The 18,501-nt window shown below is 45.9% G+C and overlaps 1 protein-coding gene and 1 pseudogene across 8 annotated transcripts in view; one reads left to right on the top strand and one right to left on the bottom strand.

Moving 5' to 3' along the window:
* Nucleotides 1-18,501, top strand: part of Mlh1 (mutL homolog 1) — a 45,950-nt gene that overhangs the window by 9,420 nt on the left and 18,029 nt on the right. For 7 of the 8 annotated variants that reach the window (XR_015044503.1, XM_085828080.1, XM_021172571.2 and 4 more), the window contains 8 exons: nt 2,423-2,496; nt 5,037-5,109; nt 6,108-6,199; nt 7,485-7,527; nt 7,897-7,985; nt 9,948-10,060; nt 14,044-14,137; nt 15,958-16,111. Coding sequence is in view for 7 of the 8 variants with exons in the window: in XM_085828080.1 (XP_085684206.1) it covers nt 2,423-2,496; nt 5,037-5,109; nt 6,108-6,199; nt 7,485-7,527; nt 7,897-7,985; nt 9,948-10,060; nt 14,044-14,137; nt 15,958-16,111 (732 nt within the window). In the remaining variant the exon portion in view is untranslated. Of the gene's footprint in view, nt 1-2,422; nt 2,497-5,036; nt 5,110-6,107; nt 6,200-7,484; nt 7,528-7,896; nt 7,986-9,947; nt 10,061-14,043; nt 14,138-14,173; nt 15,482-15,957; nt 16,112-18,501 lie in introns of those variants that run through there. The other variant, XM_085828082.1, reaches the window with a different exon arrangement.
* Nucleotides 622-1,194, bottom strand: LOC110301879 (rho-related GTP-binding protein RhoG-like; annotated as a pseudogene).

The raw sequence follows: 18,501 nt of genomic DNA, 5'->3' as shown, positions 1-18,501 counted from the left end.
CTTTACCTCCAAAATACTGCACTACCATACCCACTTTGTTTGTTTGTTTGTTTGTTTGTTTGTTTATTTACTGGAGACAGGAGGTTTTATTGATGCTGGTGGGGGTAGGAAAGGCCCCCCAGGAGCACAGGGCCTGAGTCAGTCAGCAGGTGCATAAGTCCTGGGCACATGGGGCAGGTTAGGGCACATTTTTCTTCTCAGGATTCTGTGGCTTCTCCTTTGGGGGAGGGAGAGAACATCTTGGAGAGCCTAGTCCAAGAGCTAAGGCAGAGAGAGGTTAGAGCCCCTGTCTTAGGAGGCATCACAACAGGCAGCAACAACTTTGTGGGAAGCTGGATGAACTGGTCAGTAGCGGGAATGGAGGCGAGCACCGGGTTGGCCTCTTAGGTGAACCTGGCTTAGTTGAACTCATGGAATACTTGGTATTCCCAAGCAGAGTGGGGTGGGGCCCAAAGCCCCTTTCCCTGTGTACCTCCTTAAGGAATAAAAGGCATTCAGGGAGTTTCCAGGCAAGGGGTGCCAGAATTAATCCTTAAGGCACAGCTGGGGGCAGGGGCAGACAAGGCGCCAAGGCACAATTGGTGGGGGGACAAGGGATAGCCTCCAAGCTGAGTTCCAGGGTCACAGGAGGATGCAGGACCACCCATGCTTTATCGGTGTTGGGTTAAGCAGCACCCGGACAGTCAAGGACACCTCCTTGACGCCGTCTTGTTGCAGTACTGAGCACTCGAGGTAGCGCACAGCATGGATCTGCTTGGCCAGTGCCTGGCCCTGCTGTGGAGTGATGGGCTCTTGACCCTGCTCCTTGAGGCGCCGTAGGGTATCAGGCTGGGCTCTCAGGTCCTTCTTGGTGCCCACCAGGAGGATAGGCACGTCAGGGCAGTGGTGACAAACCTCTGGGTGCCATTTGTGCCTCACGTTCTCATAGGAGGGTGGACTGGCAATGGAGAAACAGATGACGAAGACATTGGACTGAGGGTAGAAAAGGGTGCGGAGGCGGTCATATTCCTCCTGGCCCGCAGTGTCCCACAAATTTAAGTTCATGGTGCACCCATCAACCACACTCTGGGCGCTGTAATTGTCAAACACAGTGGGGATGTATTCCTTGGGGAAGGCGTTAGTTGTATATCAGATGAGAAGACACTTCTTGCCTACGGCCCCATCGCCCACCACCACACACTTGATGCTCTGCATTGTGTTGTAAAGTTACTATCGTGGAGGCAGTGCCTCCTCTCTCTTCTGGACCCCACTGGAAGTAGTGACCTGTGCCCTCCCCGCAGCGGGGGAGCTGGGGGCAGCCCATACCCACTTTCTTAAATGTTGAAAATTATAAAAGCCAAGCTAGATGCGATGGTATATGCCTATGATCCCAGTACTTGAGAGGCTGAGACAGAAGGATCTAAAGTTTGAAACCAGCCAGATCTACATAGCGAGTCCAGCCTGGCTACAAAGAGAAAGACAAGGATAGATTATATGAACCAGGAAAGTGTGGCTCTGACCAAGTAATCTCTGAGTCTGAAGCATGCTCCTTTCTAGTTCCTGTGTTTTTGAGATGGGACTGAGCTGCTCTGCTGATCTCAGACTCCAAGGTTCCAGTGATCCTCTTGCCTCAGCCACCCAGGCAGAGCCATGCTTCATTCAGCGAGCTGAAGCTGCCTCTGATGTTCAGATAATGTTGCACAGACCCTGGAGCAATTTTAAATTCATATTTTAAAAAAATATAATTGTTTCTATGAAGCTGTTTTGAGAGATCCCGTTGTTTCTTTCTGAAGGCATATTTTTTAATTCCTTGGCAGATATGTCATGGAGAATATATTCCCTTTTAAGTCTGTAGTACTCTCTAGAGGCCATGCACTGAAAGCTTCCTCCATGGTTGGTTGTTATTGGAAAATTATTTAAGATAAGTGTAGGACCTAGTAGATGGTATCCCGGTTATAAGATGTGCCCTTTAAGGGAACAGTGAACCCCTTCTTGTTCTCTTTGGCCTCTGAATGTGAAGTGTGAGTGGCTTTGGTCTCCATGAACTCTACACCACAATGAGTTTCTTCAACACAGGACCAAAAGCATCAGTAACTATTGATCATTAAGTGGGTCATCTAAAACCACGAGCTAATAGAAGCCTGTTGACTATAAGTTGATCATCTCGTGTGTTACGGTAATGAAAACTGCCCGGCACAGTCCCTCTGGTAGCAGCATGAGCTCCAGTTACTGTCAACAGAGGAAGTTTGGTGTGACTCCTTTTAACAATGCTTTCCCTTATTCTAATGGTTACCTTATGGATTAGATTTTATCGCTTTCTTAAACAGCATCAGATTGCTCATTGTTGCCACGTTAATATAGGTTGGAAGAGGCACGTTCGATAACCTTTGCCTTGATGAAGCAACAGTGAAGTTTTCTTTCATCTGGTTCCCTTCCTCCCTAGGCGTTGGCAAGCATAAGCCATGTGGCCCATGTCACTATTACAACCAAAACAGCTGATGGAAAATGTGCATACAGGTATGTGATAATGACTTCTGTGTCCACCCTAAACATACGTGTTACTCCCCTTGACCCCGCTCGGATACTGATTTTCCTTCCATTCCTATGGATAAAATACTCACCCACAGGGATGATCATGAGGTGGACTCTCTTACTTCATGGCTTCTTTTCAAGATTTAAATTAACATATTTTATGTGTATGGATATTTTGACTGCATTCATGTCTGTGTACCATGTGTATGGCTGGTACCCTGAGAGGCCTGAAGAAGGAATGGGCTCTACTGGGACTGGAGTTACATATGACTGCAAACTGTGAGCACAACATGTAGGTTCTGGGAATAGAACTTTGGGCTGATTACAGGTCTCTGGCTGGTGTGCCGGCTCCCAAGCTTCTGGCTCCCTTCTCCTTGGGCCTGTGTGAGCTGGCTTGCTTTCCAGGAAATAGCTGCTGCCTGGTGTTGTACTGGCAGTTTCCAGAGGCTTGGAAATGGTCCTGAGACAGAACAAAAATGGGATTCAAGAAATCACAGTCATGCTTTTGTTTCTGTAAGCACTGGCTTGCACTGGCTGAAAACTTTAGTCAGCCCTAATGAATGCAGAAAGAAGAAAGAAAAGCCTGCAGGTTGTCTGTAAATTAAATCAGGACAATTGTGTGCCCTCAGTCTCCTGAAGACTAACGTGTGCTGTAACAGAAGCGAGAGTGCTTCAGAGTGTGCAATGCTGGGTTAGGGTCGTGATTCTGTGTGTGATTTCTGGGTGGGCTGATTGAGTAAAAACCAGAGAGACAATTGTGAGTTAAGTGTTTTGTAGGTAGCCTGAGCTGGGAGTCCTGTTTCAAGACATCTGTGCTTTGTTGGTTTTTTGGTTGTTTTTGTTTTTGTTTTTTGTTATGTCACACCTGGGGCTTCTAGAGCCTGACTCCCTTCTGTGGCAGGATAAAATTCAAAGGTTTGTTTCATCTTGGCACCTGATGCCTTCCTGTGCTGGATAGTTTTATGACATGCTAAAGTCATTTAAGAGGAGGGAACCTTAATTTAAAAAATGCTTCCCTAAGATCTGGCTGTAAGACATTTTCTTAATCAGTGATTAATGGGTGAGGCGCCCAGCCCATTGTGGGTGGTGCCATTCCTGGGCTGGTGGCCTGGGTTCTATAAGAAAGCAAGCTGAGCAAGCATGGGAGCAGCGCCCTCCATGGCCTCAGCATCAGCTCCTGCCACCAGGTTTCCATCCTACTTGAGATCCTGTCCCAACTTGATGTGGAAGTATAAGCCAAATAAGCCCTCTTCTCCCCAAATTGCTTTGGTCATGGTGTTTTGTTACACTAATAGTAACACTAACTCAGACACTTCCAAATGTCCTGACACACTTTTCAGTCCTTCTCTCCACATATTACCAAAGTGCCATGTGCTCCAAAGCTCCTTGGTCTCTGACTTACGAGGATTTTTTTCTCTATTCACCTGAAACTATTTCTCTTTAAAACTTGGATGAGTTTTGTTCTTTTCTCTGATGCTACCACCTCCGCAGTGACCTACCCAGGCTAAAGCGTCTTGCTAGATCCCTTAACACATTAATCTACATTGAATAAAAGACTGTCCCTGGGCTGATCAGGAGCTATTTTTCATGGGATATTGTGCTTTGTTTTGTTTTTGAGACAGAAAGCTCTGGCTGCCTGGAACTTGCAATGAGCTCCTCCTTTTGCCTCTAGAGAGCTGGGGTTACAAGTGTACCCTACTGCTGCTGGCTAAGGCTTTTCTTTATTACCAGGACCTTAGCAGGCAAACGGTGGTGGAATTTATAGCTACCTTAAGCAATGGCAAAGCTGTTGGTTAGTAACTCAGAATTTAATAGCTCAGGCAAGATTTGTTGTAGTAGGGCTTTAAAATAAAATCTAATTAACAGTATATAATATGGCTGTGTTATAATGTATGATATAATTTTCATTTTTGAAGTGTGGAAATATGGACTGAATCCTGGTAACAGACACAATTATGAAAGAGACTAGAAAGTTCATTGTTTTACTGGTTCTCTCATGGATAAGTGCATAAAATATATTCCATACTGAAGATGTAAAATTTAATGTGAAGCCCCACAGATGAATTTCTCAATGCCTAGTTCACTGAGTTGTATTGACTTTGGGCCTGGTTAATTTTTGCTGTATGATGTTTTTAGCTTGTTATTTGCAAGCTTTTTTTTAAATAATGAAGTGTGTCCCTTTTTTCTTTTTTTTTTTTGGTTTTCTGAGATAGGGTTTCTCTGTGTAGCCCTGGCTCTCCTAGAACTCACTCTGTAGACCAGGCTGGCCTCAAACTCAGGAATCCGCCTGCCTCTGCCTCCCAAGTGCTGGGATTAAAGGCATGCGCCACCACTGCCCGGCAAGTCTGTCCTTTTTAAAATGTGACATATTAATGTATTTATGTTTTCTGCAGCTTAGGAACTTGTAAAGCATTTACAATGTTGGGGTTGCAGACATAGGCCACTAGGCCTGTACTGTGAGTTTTATTTTTATGCTTTGGATAAGCATCTTGTTAAATACTAATAATCTTCTGTTTTCTGACTAGAGCAAGTTACTCAGATGGAAAGCTGCAAGCCCCTCCTAAACCCTGTGCAGGCAATCAGGGTACCCTGATCACGGTGAGCATGGGACATGGGGATAAAACTGCTGATAAACAGCTAAGGATGCTGAAGTAAAACTGAGATGCGCTCTGAGTTTCTGGTGTAAAAATCAAAGAAGTTTTGACTTGTAATAGAAGTCCCAAGATAAATGATCATTGGGTTTTATGGCATGGCAGCCTGCCCACCTTCTTGTCTATAGGGGGCTGGGATGGTAGAAATCAGTGGGAAAAAAGTTACGGTTGACTCCAGAAGACATGTCGGAGGCCCAGTCTGGTACTTGAGCGCTTTTGTGTCCATGGGCAAGTCACTTAACAGCTCAGAATTTTAGTTTTCTAATGTCTCCAGTGGAACAAAGTATGCCTAGCCATCTGCCCCAGAGGATCATGGGTGGGTCATGTCAGTGTTGTTAGTCCAGAGGGAGCCCATCATGCAGCCTCACCATAGCATCCCAGTGTCTTTCCAGCCGGAGATTCCATCAGGCACCTCACGGTGCTTCATGTCTGGTCCTTACCCCTGACCCCAGCTGTAGCACATCTTGAAGGCTTTCCACGGACCTCTCCAAGTCCTGGTGTGATAGGCAGGCAGGAGGCAGAACGAACCTGTGCTTCACAGTGTTGGCCAGAGGGAGCCTTAGCTGCATGCAAAGTGTGATTATTGAGAACTCGAAATTCTCTCCAGAGGGTTAGGATTGTCCTGAGCTTGAAAAGTGACTCTGTATAATAGAGTAATTGTTTGCAGAGTTACATTCATGTCTTACAAACTTGTCTACTCTCTTGAGCAAGACAGTAGTTTAAAATGTCCTCATAGTGTTAGCAAGCAGCCCGCCGTGCAGCCAGCCCTCGGTGTGAGACGTCCGTGACCGTGGGGCTGGTCCTGCTTTATCTCCTCCCTCCCCAAGTCCGCACTTAGCACAGACAGTCTGTGGGAAAGGTCCCGGGGTCCCGAACGTTTTGGTGGACAGTGCGATGCTTTCAACTTCTAGCCATGAATTTACAAGACACTGGCTCTTTCTTCAGGTGGAAGACCTTTTTTACAACATAATCACAAGGAGGAAAGCTTTAAAAAATCCAAGTGAAGAGTACGGAAAAATTTTGGAAGTTGTTGGCAGGTACCATCTCAAATTTGGGAGTGGGTCCTTAGCGCTGTCTTTCAAGGAATGTGCCCTGGTGCTTGTAAATAGAGAGTATTGAAAGCTAGGTGCAGACAGCCAGCCTGGCCTATGTGCTGTTCTGGTCCCAGGTCGCTCTTCAGGCCTGAGTCTTGACTCATCTTGCAAGGGGCACAGTTGGTCTCTTTTGCTGGGTTCTTTGCTAGCAGATGAAGCAAGCTAATCTTAGATACCTTGAGCATAAAGAAAAAAATCACTGTTGCTCTCCGGGTGGGTGCAGTAAGGTAGGTGCGGTAAGCCAGGGTGACTGGTGGTCCTTCTGTTGTTTTCTTCTGCCTGGGCTTTGGAGTCCTCTCCTGGACAGTACTGTGATTGGCATTCCCAGGATCCATGGTTTTGTGCCCACAGCTCTGGGGAGACTTGCTGGCTGGCAGTCTTTACTTAGTATGCCTGGAAGGGATGGGATAGAAGAAGTTTCCCAAGTGACTTGGAAGTCGTCCGCTCCATTTAAGCAGGAGAAGGGGATTCAAGCAGGCAAAGGCAGAATCAGGTACAGAGGAATATCATCCATTGCTACCCATGGCTGCAGTGGGACTTGAACTACACACCTTAGTCAGAATAGTTATTTGTGTGGGTATTTCTAAAATATATCTATCCATATAGGAACAGGTTTATGTATTCAGTCCCCTATATTCTCCCCACCCCCCCTAGTAAAATTGTATAAATTAGCATCAAAGATATTCTCAGTGGCTGTTTTGGTTCTAAGTGTGCTAAGGTAGAAAATTGGTATTAATAAATACAGTTCACTAAACCGTTCTTTAGTTCATGGAGCTAGTGAATAGAGGAGCGACAAAGTCAGCTTGCAAAGGCTGTGGAGATGCTGAGAAGCTGGAGAAGACCAGCACCATGAAAAGAGCAGTGATGGGGAAGGTGTGCTGAGGGAGTCAAGTGCAGAGGTGTTAAGGATGGCCTGGTGGCAGCCTAGGTCTGTCACCATGAAAGTAACCTGCAGGCTCATATTAGCCGAGATCCATCAGCAGCCTGTAACCCTTGCTTGTTGTTTCCTGTGACTTAGTCACATTGGGAGGTGTAATCTCCACGAGTCTCTGCTGCTTTGTTTCCTTGTCGGTAATACAGATTATACCAAAGTATCTTGGTTTGTACATACCTTTGCTTAAATCACTTTTTTCTTATAAATCTACCAACTTATTTAATTAAAAGTAGTTCGCTGAATTTATTGTGCATTTGGATACCCTCCGCTTAGCTTTTACTTTTTCTTTTCCAGGTATTCAATACACAATTCAGGCATTAGTTTCTCAGTTAAAAAAGTAAGTCATGTTTTTTTTTTTAAGAGATATATCCATTTTTGTTTTATGTGTGCAAACTTTTGCCTGCATGTATGTCTGTGTGCCATGTACATGCCTATGCCACAGAGGTCAGAAGAGGCCATCAGATGACCTGGAACTGGATTTACAAGGGTTGTGAGCGCCATGTGGGTTCTGGTAAACAAACTTGGAACCTATGTAAGAGTAGCAGCCAGTGTTCTTAATGGCAGGGTCATGTCTGCAGTCCCTAACTTATGATTTTTGAAGGGCAATTTAGTATTAAGAAAGGAAAGTAGGTTATTTAAAAAAAAAAAAAACGTTCTTCTTAGGGCTTTCAGGTGTCAAGTCACATTGTTGTCTGTTGTTTTTCAGCAAGGTGAGACAGTATCTGACATCAGAACACTGCCCAATGCCACAACGGTGGACAACATTCGCTCCATCTTTGGAAATGCGGTTAGTCGGTATGTCAGTAATCACACAGGACAAAATCCTTTGTGTTCCTTCCCTTGATTGTCACCCCAGTTTTTATTTGAAACTTGTTGACAGTAAATGCTGCAGAGTTGGTGTCGTCAGCTATCGGGCTTGTTCCTGTGCTTCATGGTAGTTGATACCGTCGCTGCTTCATATAGTGTCGCTGCTTCACGTTGTCAGTGTTCCCTGGGGCGCTTTGTCACCTGGATGCTGTGCCTATAAATCGGCTTGTTCTCTTCCTCGTTTGGAGTTCTGTCACCCTTGGATGTTTCTATTCCCTCTTCTTCATTGTTATTGGGAGGATTTAACTTACTCGTCACTCTGGCATTGATCAATTGCCATTCTATTTCAGTTTGTGTCAGGAGCTAGAGATGTAAAGCTGGATGGAATTTTCTGTTCTTAAAGTCTGCCTTTGCAGGCACTAGCAGTCCTTCATTTTCAGAGAAGGCCCACGAGGAGAGTTTGCTTCTCTGATGAGTCCCTCTGGAGCTCTCCTTGTTGGTAAAGCCCACCATTTCCACCCCAGTGCCTTGCTAGGACAGACCCTAGGTGACAAGATTGAGATTCTTCCTGTGGAGCCAGTGGGGTCTGCCTTCCCTTTCCCCAAAGTTTCAAAAGCATTGGCAATTGTCCTAATACTGGAATTCTCTTCCAAGGACAGATTGTTCATTCTTTGAGTCAAACTAAGGGAACTTTATTTGTAGTAGTTTGTTTATTATCACACTTTTCTTTCTAATTAAATGTAAATGAGGTAATTATAAAAACTGTAAGCCGGACGTGGTGGCGCACACCTTTAATCCCAGCACTCGGGAGGCAGAGGCAGGTGGATTTCTGAGTTCGAGGCCAGCCTGGTCTACAAAGTGAGTTCCAGGACAGCCGAGGCTACACAGAGAAACCCTGCCTCAAAAAACCAAAAAAAAAAAACAAAACTGTATTCCTAGAGCAACGGAAGATCTCTGTTTTCCACAGGGCAGCTTTCAAGAGCGTTTGACAAGATTTTAACACTGAGTACTAGTTGCCATGGAGCCCCATGGTGCATAAGACGATAGACCCCGTCCCTAGAGAGCATTCCAGAGGCAGGCTTCCAGTCTGGCCTCCTGGGACATTGGAGAAGAAAGAGTTTGTGTATGTCATTGAGTATGTGCAACCCTGCAGGCTGTGCAACCCTGCAGACTGCACTCTCCACCCAGAGGCTCGGGGCCGACTGCAGGAAAAGCAGCCTCTGGCTATGCAGTAAAATCTAGTGAGTGCTGTACCACAGTAGGGATGCAGTAGTGAAATCTAGTGAGTGCTGTACCACAGTAGGGATGCAGTAGTGAAATCTAGTGAGTGCTATACCACAGTAGGGATGCAGTAGTGAATGGCTGGAGTGACTCTAGTCAGAAGGAAACCATCCATTAGCAAGTTATGCTGATGCCTCAAAAGAAAAATAACAAGGCCTGAAGGCAAATCTCTGGCGAGAGTAAAGAATGTGAAGACTCCTGGGAGTTAACGGGCTGCCAGTGGGCTATTCGGAAACCTTAGGAAGAAGTAAGTGTGGCTTTGCAGAGAGACCGGCTCTTGCTTACCTGTTCTCAATAGTAAACACTCTTAGGAATCCGTTATGGCGATAATCAGTATAGTAAGATTTCAGGTCAGCAGAGATGAGTTTTGAGGCTTAAAGCTTTGGGACTTAGTTATGATAACAAAATGTTTAAGCAAAGTAAGGACTGGGAGCTTAGAATAGTACCCGGCACTCAGCACAAGTACTTGAAAACACTGAGTAGGTGGCTGGACAGAGAAGAGTAGGTAGTTGGATAGATGGATAGACAGATGTTGAGAATACTTAGGACCTCAGCTGAACCTAGTCTCAGGTTTGTTTGTTTTTTTTTTTGGGGGGGGGGGGTAAAGATGGTTTATGAGAAGGAACCCTGTTTTTTACTATTGTGATTTTTTTTCTCTTTTTTAAACAGAGAACTGATAGAAGTTGGGTGTGAGGATAAAACCCTAGCTTTCAAAATGAATGGCTATATATCGAATGCAAACTACTCAGTGAAGAAGTGCATTTTCCTACTCTTCATCAACCGTAAGTGAGAAAGAACCAAATGTCTACACAGAGAGCTGTATGGAACCCGGGAGTTCCTAACACCCAGGGCAATCACTCATGGGGAGACTTCATGTCACAGTTTGGCCTGATTAGGAAGCATGTGTCATTTTTATCTTGTCTGTGTTGCCAGCTGTCACACTCTCCTTTACCTTGACCAGGGTAGGCCAGATTACCCTCCTCTGTGCTGGTATCACAGACCCTATTCTACCTCTAGGTTGCGCTGCTGTTCTACATTGTACAGCAGAAAATCACCACTTTAGTATAAGCATTGCCTTAGGGTTTTACTGCTGTGAATGGACACCATGATCAAGGCTACTCTTCTAAGGATAACATTTAATTGAGGCTGACTTACAGGTTTAGAGGTTCAGTCCTTTATCATCAAGACAGGAGCATGGCAGCATCTAGCCAGGCAGGATGCAGGAGGAGCTGAAAGTGCCACATCTTCATCTGAAGGCCCATTAAGAGAAGTCTGACTCCTACATGGTTAGGGGGAGGGGTATCATTGACCACCCCCACAGTGACACACTTCTAATAAGGCCACACCTACTCCAACATGGCCACACCTCCTAATAGTGTCACTCCTGGGGCCAAGCACATTCAAACCACTACAGGCATTGTCACTAAAAAGCTGAATCCTAAGAACCTTGAGAATTTTTCTTTCAAAGAATGAAATTTATGATAGTAAGGATAATTCTAGAAATCAAGGAAGAAATTAAATTAGCTTGAAATTCTCTCTCAGTTCTTATCTCTCTGGTGATGTATTATTTATATGATTTTTATTAAGTGAGTACTATTTGACTTTCAGATTTGTGTAGCTTAATAGTATATTGCAAGGGTTTGATGGTGCTAGAGTCACAGTACTGCCCTGCCCCAGTAATCAGAGCTCAGGGTACTTTCAGACAGGAGAAACATCTTCCCACGCATTTGACTTTCAATATTCTTATCTTCAAAGTCCTTGTTTTCTTGGAACAAAATTGGAGTTTACTAAGAGTCTGTTGAATAGAGATTTAAGATGAGTACTGAGAGAATGAACGGGGATAGTAACCTTATGACAGGTACAGGCTTGTAAGGTAAGTTTATTTTATGTGTGTGAATGTTTTGCCTCTCTGTATGTTTATTCACCATGTGTGTGCCTGAGGCTCTTGGAGGCAAGAAGTGGATGATTCCCCTGGAACTAGAGTTAAGGATGGTTGTGAACCACCATGTGTTATGAGACTGACCCAGGCCCTGCCTAGGAATTCCCCTTCCATTTCCATGTCCCAGTATTCTGTCCTATGCCACATCTGTCTTCCTAGGTCAGGTTACCTCTCTTAATATCACTTCAAGTTCCATTTATTTTCCTGCAAACTGGATGATTTTCCTTTATAACTTAATAAAATTCTGTTGTGTTTATGGACCACATTTCCGTTATCCATTTATCTGGTCTTCGCATGCAGGCTGCTTCTGTGTCCTTGCTGATGTGAATGGTGAGGCAGTGGAATGAATGTATAGTCTCTGTGGTATTGTAATGAATGTACAGCCTCTGTGGTGTGCCCTTGCTGTTGTGAATGTTGAGGCAGGGGAATGAATGTACAGTCTCTGTGGTGTGCCCTTGCTGTTGTGAATGTTGAGGCAGGGGAATGAATGTACAGTCTCTGTGGTGTGTCCTTGCTGTTGTGAATGGTGAGGCAGGGGAATGAATGTACAGCCTCTGTGGTGTGTCCTTGCTGTTGTGAATGGTGAGGCAGGGGAATGAATGTACAGTCTCTGTGGGGTTGCAGGCCCTTTACCTTTATTGTAAAGCTGTCATCATAACTCTAGTTGCTATCTTCTTTGTTTGCTATTGGAAATTGTATATTTTCTTCCTTTTTTAGCAGTAAGTGGCTATACATCTCTTAAATTACACATCTTTAAACAAAATCTCTTTTATTTATTTTTATTTATGTGTGAGTGCAGTACCTGCAGAGACCAGAAGAGTGTTGGATTCCTTAGAGCTGGAGTTGCAGGTGATTGTGAGCTGCCTGGTGTGAGTTCTGGAAACCAAACTTGGGTCCTATGTAAGAGCAGCACCAAGTGCTCCCTAGCCCTCAAGTTATGTATAGTCTGATATTTTTGGCTTGGTTTGGTTTGGTTTTGGGTTTTTGAGGCAGGGTTTCTCTGTATAATAGCCCTGGAACCAGGTTGGCATCAAACTCCTAGAGATCCACCTGCCTTTGCCTCCTGAGTGCTGGGATTAAGGTGTCCACCACCTCCTCCTGACTCATCATGTGTCCTCTACAGCCATTGTTCAGAGCAATCTAGGAACAGTTAGAAGAGGCCAATGGCTCTTAGACACATTCTGCTAATACCATTTATATTAGCAGGCATATTTCCTACTCTATTAAGAAGTCGTAAGCCGCCAGGCGTGGTGGCGCACGTCTTTAATCCCAGCACTCGGGAGGCAGAGGCAGGTGGATTTCTGAGTTCGAGGCCCGCCTGGTCTACAGAGTGAGTTCCAGGACACCCAGGGCTACACAGAGAAACCCTGTCTCAAAAACCAAAAACAAAACAAAACAAAAAAGAAGTCGTAAGCCTAATAAATAATAAGGCTTGTCACATGTCAGGATTAGGAACAAAGTTTTCATTAGTTTTGTTCTAAGCATAAGAATAACAGCTTTGGGAGACAGTGTAAAGTCTCAACAGGTAAAGGCACTTGTCAGCAAGCCTGGTCCCAGGACCACATCTTAGAACTGACTGACTCCTGCAAGTTGTCCTTCACATGTTCCTGTACCTCCCCCCCCAAAATAAGTATACTTAAGACTTTTGTTTGTTGTTTGTTTGTTTTTTGTTTTTTTCGAGACAGGGTTTCTCTGTGTAGCCCTGGCTGTCCTGGAACTCACTCTGTAAACCAGGCTGGCCTCAAACTCAGAAATCTGCATCCCTCTGCCTCTGCCTCCTGAGTGCTGGGATTAAAGGCGTGCACACTTTTTAAAAAAGAATAACTGCTTTATATCATACATGTTGACTATAGAGTGGACAAGCAAAAGTCAACTAAGTATCATTTGGCTGGCCTGCTCATATTTCTGCTGGGTTCATAAACCATAGTATGTGTTAATGCTGGCTCACTTGTTCATAATGGCAAAAAAGGCCAGTGACGACCGTCACTGTGAGCTTGCCTCACATTCAGAGACCTCAGCAGATTTGCCTCATCTGTCTTGTTAGGTACACCACCAGGCCTGTGTGGTCAGGACAGGAATTATAGAGCACATTAAAAGGGGCTGTGGATGTGGGGATCATTCAAAAAATAATAGTCTCATCACTGATAAAATTATCACTCTTGCTAGAAATACAAAGATGTGGCATATTCTTGGCTGCCAGTTCATTAAGCTATTCTTTAAAGTCTGTCTCAGGAGAAAGACTCTTGTGATAATAGATCTTCCTTTGTCTTTAGGCTTAACTTCTAGCCTTTCTCCATACCCTCTAAGCCTAGGTCTTAAATCACCTTAACCATGCATTGAGCTGTTTGTACTGCCTGAGATGCTGGGGAGTTTGTTCTTAGCCTTTGTCATTTAGTATTGAACCCTCTGTGGACAAAGTTAGTGTTCTCTCACCTCGCTGTGGATCACGCACATCTCTGTAGGGCTGGACACTTGGGCTGGAGTTAGTTTATCCATCGCTATGGTTTCTCTCAGCATTTGGCATGTGCGATTGGTGGATTGTGTCTTTATGGATTGAAATGTCTGAGAGCTGCTGAAGGTCAATAACAGCAAAGCTAACATAATGCACATGGTCTGATGGGAGGAAGGCAAGTGAGCAGGCAGAACTGGACACCCCAACCTTTAGTGAGATGCTGGGAAGTGGTGACAGATAAAGGGGGCTTTTGTTCCTGGACATCTGATAAGGTTGCCACTCCAGGGGTGACTTTATGGCCATGTGTGAGGATGCAGCTGTGACCTCATCTGAGGACAAGTGTGATCTGGTTAACTCTCCTTTTGATTTTTCAGACCGTCTGGTAGAATCAGCTGCCTTGAGAAAAGCCATAGAAACTGTATATGCAGCATATTTGCCCAAAAACACACACCCATTCCTGTACCTCAGGTAATGTAGCATCAGACCCGTCAGGGCTCTGTGAAAGAGGTTGTCAGCCAGGGTGGGTCCTGGTCACTGCTCTGAAAGGATGCCCTGTCCCTCCACAGGAAGATGGCTTATTCAGAGACTCTGTGCTTCCTTCCACTTGGGTCAAGAAACAGCGTCCTGCCCAGTGAGGACTCTTTAGACATTTTAAAAGATTCTTTTTCTTTGTTGATTTGATTTAGAGATAGGGGAGTAAGAGAAAGAGAGAAGGAGCAAGAGAGCACGGGACACAGGACACGAGGAACACGCGTGGAAGTCAGAAGACACATTTCTAGAGTCGGGGCTTCTTTCCTCATTACATGAGTTCTGGTTGGCGGGCCTGGAGTAACTGCCTTTGCCTGCCTGCCTGCCTTCTTGTAGGTTCTTTCCTTAGCTTGGCAGATGCCAGTGGCTTCCTTAAGTACTATGGCAGCCATGCTTCGTCATCACACATACTTGAGGGCTTGCCTGATCTAGACCAAACCCCACACAGTCTTTATATCTTTTGCTTGTCTGAAAAAGCCTCTCTAAAAATCAGCATGAAGCATGACCGTTCTCTGCAACACAGCTGCACAAGGCTCCAGTACATACTGAAATCTTTCAAGTTTGAAACCTTAGCCTTCTGGCAGAAGCTGTGTTGGAAAGTTGGTTCTCAGCTGAGCCTCTGGAACACTCCTATGAGCTCCGAGTTTTGGACAATTTTAAGTTTCTAGGCCAGTGTAACAAGACCCTATCTCAAAAAAAAGAAAGTTTTCTTTGTTCTGTTCTCACTGAAATGAGAGAAAAAGTTAAAAATCATGTTAAAAATGGATTTTAGATGACAGCAGACATGTTATGGCCATGGATGAGAGTAGTTTTTATATTTAATGTACAGTTGTTGACTCCATCGTGTGTCTCCTTGCTGGGTCATAAATCTGTAATGTCATCAGCTTGGTCTGTACCAGGCAGGATCTAAATGGGAGATAGAGAACAAGGAAAGTTTAATGAAGAAATTAATACTGAAGTCAAGTACCAGAGGTTTAAATGGTGAGAGATCAATGATAGGAACAACAGATGCAGAGAGCAGCCCCTCCCCAGGGCTGAGATATTAATAGAGCCTCTTGCCATTCCGGTCTCCACCACCCTGTTGCTGAGATAACTTCCTGATGAGAGAATGTGCCTGTGGCTTGCTGCACCTGGGAGAGTGCATGAGGCAGTCCTCCACTAGGGAGTTGCTGTGGGGTGCACTGCCTGTAAGAAGAGACTGCTGCTGAGCTTTGTGTACAGGAAGACCCCTCCTGTTGTCCCTGTAGTGCCCTCTACTGACAGAGTTTCATAATGCAAAGCAGGGTAAGAGCTCTGAGTTGACTAGAGAGTCCTGCATCGTCTGAAAAGTGAGGGAAGGGACAGTCTGATAGTTACCCTGTCTTTAGAGCTAAGAAAACATTCAGAGATGTTGGCTACTTGCCTGAGGTCACATAATCCAGCACTTGTGCTGCCAGCTGACATGCAGTAACTAATACACACACACACACACACACACATGCACACGCAAGATGCCTTACATAAACTTAATTCCCACTGTAACTCTGGAGTTAGGAGAGCTGCTGTTTCCAGTATAAAAATGACACTAAGGCCAAGGACAGTGATGCAAGTCCCCAAAAGCCACACAGCTCCTGAGTACCAGAGATAGCATGCAATCTCTCTGACTTAGTCTTGAGGTGTGAGGCCATGGTGATTCGGCCTTTTCCATGTTGTCTAGTCGTCACATGTCACTGCATGTAGATTTTTTTCCATCTCTTGTGGCCTTTCTCTCTTCATGCTAGTTTGGAAATCAGCCCTCAGAACGTGGACGTCAATGTACACCCCACCAAGCACGAAGTTCACTTTCTGCACGAGGAGAGCATTCTGCAGCGTGTGCAGCAGCACATTGAGAGCAAGCTGCTGGGCTCCAATTCCTCCAGGATGTATTTCACCCAGGTGAGGGCGTTTGCCTCCACCGTCTTTCTGAGCCTGCGCTGCTTTGAAATGTGTTCCACATCAGGAAAACTTAGAATTTTTGTTATAACCTTGAATTGTCTTCATATTTCTTTGATAGTTTCTTTCAGTAACACTTTCTCTGGGATTTATATATTTGAGTGTGTCTCTGTGTCTATGTCTGTGTGTTCCATGCACATGTGCACTGCATACACTTGTATGCAGTGGCCAGAGCAGGGTATTGAATTTGGTCTGTCTCCTTACTGCCTTGAGATGGCTTTTCACTGAAATGATGCTCTCTGAGGGAGGCTGACTGGCAAGTGCTCTCAAGATCTGCCTGTTTCTCCCTCTATGAATAGACACTATGGCCAGGCCAGGCCTCACTTGAGTGCTGGGCATTTGAACCAGGTCCCCAGGCTTGCACAGCAGGTGCTCCTATTTCTTCCACAGAAGGCGTTAAGTTTTTAATAGAGCTGATGCTTTGTTTTAATTTGTATGCATTTTCTAAGCACTGAGAGACTCTCAGGATAATTAAGATATTTGAATAAGATTAGATAGTAAATGTTGTTATTGCTATTAATTTTATTGTCTGTCATATTTATATTATATATTATATAGTATTATATAAGAAACTTTTTAGATGTATAATGAAGTACTAAGGAAGAAATCAATGTCTAAGATGTCTTTAAGATACACTTTTTTCTCAGTGAGAGGAGAGGCCCTTGGTCTTGCAAAGATTATATGCCCCAATACAGGGGAATGCCAGGGCCAGGAAGCAGGAAGGTTGGGGAGCAAGGCGGGGAGGGGGGGTGAGTATAGGGAACTTTCGGTATAGCATTTGAAGTGTAAATGAAGAAGAAAATACCTAATTAAAAAAAAAAGGATACACTTTTTTCTTCCCTAAGTAAGACAAGAATATATAAAACCAGTAGGGCAAAATGCTGATGTTATTAAAGCTGGGCAGCAGGTATATGTACTATTTAATTTTATCTGTGCTTATTATAAGAAAAGAAATCTAGGCAGAGGGGCAGAGAGGCAGAGGGGCAGAGAGGCAGAGGGGCAGAGGGGCAGAGGGGCAGAGAGGCAGAGGCAGAGCGGCAGAGAGGCAGGGGCAGAGAGGCACAGGGGCAGAGAGGCAGAGGCAGAGCGGCAGAGAGGCAGAGGCAGAGAGAGAAGCAGAGAGGCAGAGGCAGAGAGGCAGAGGCAGAGAGAGAAGCAGAGAGGCAGAGGCAGAGGGGCAGAGAGGCAGAGGGGCAGAGAGGCAGAGAGGCAGAGGGACAGAGAGGCAGAGAGACAGAGGCATCAGAAGTTTAAGGTTCCTCAGCTATATGGAAATTCAAGGGCAGCCTAGGCTATGAAATCCCATTTCCCCCAAAATAAAATAAACACAGACAGAGAACCAACTTAAGAGATTTAAAAAATGTAACAAGCAAATATTATGACCTGAACTTCTCTGGATGCAGATTTGAACACACCTCTCTGCCCCTCTGCCCCTCTGCCTCTCTGCCTCTCTGCCTCTGCCTCTCTGCCTCTGCCCCTCTGCCTCTCTGCCCCTCTGCACCTCTGCCCCTCTGCCTCTCTGCCCCTCTGCCCCTCTGCCCCTCTGCCTCTCTGCCTCTCTGCCTCTGCCTCTCTGGCTCTGCCCCTCTGCCTCTCTGCCCCTCTGCACCTCTGCCTCTCTGCCCCTCTGCCTCTCTGCCTCTGCCCCTCTGCCTCTCTGCCCCTCTGCACCTCTGCCTCTCTGCCCCTCTGCCTCTCTGCCTCTCTGCCTCTGCCTCTCTGCCCCTCTGCCTCTCTGCTTCTCTGCCTCTGCCTCTCTGCTTCTCTCTCTGCCTCTGCCTCTCTGCTTCTCTCTCTGCCTCTCTGCCTCTGCCTCTCTGCCGCTCTGCCTCTGCCTCTCTGCCCCTCTGCCTCTCTGCCCCTCTGCCTCTCTGCCTCTCTGCCTCTCTGCCTCTCTGCCTCTCTGCCTCTGCCCCTCTGCCTCTCTGCCCCTCTGCCCCTCTGCCTCTCTGCCCCTCTGCCTCTCTGCCCCTCTACCTCTCTGCCCCTCTGCCCCTCTACCTCTATGCCTCTGCCTCTCTGCCGCTCTGCCTCTCTGCCCCTCTGCCTCTCTGCCCCTCTGCCTCTCTGCTTCTCTGCCTCTGCCTCTCTGCTTCTCTGCCTCTGCCTCTCTGCTTCTCTCTCTGCCTCTCTGCCCCTCTGCCTCTCTGCCTCTGCCTCTCTGCCCCTATGCCTCTGCCTCTCTGCCCCTCTGCCCCTCTGTGCCTCTGCCTCTCTGGCTCTCTGCCTCTGCCTCTCTGCCTCTCTGCCCCTCTGCCCCTCTGCCTCTCTGTCTCTGCCTCTCTGCCTCTGCCTGTGATTCCAGGTGTATACCACCAGGCCTCCCTTCCTGA

The sequence above is a fragment of the Mus caroli genome, unplaced genomic scaffold (assembly GCF_978045245.1).
Source record: "Mus caroli unplaced genomic scaffold, Mus_caroli_1 scaffold_11, whole genome shotgun sequence".
Classification (NCBI taxonomy): domain Eukaryota; kingdom Metazoa; phylum Chordata; class Mammalia; order Rodentia; family Muridae; genus Mus; species Mus caroli.
This window is presented reverse-complemented; position numbering and strand designations above follow the sequence as displayed.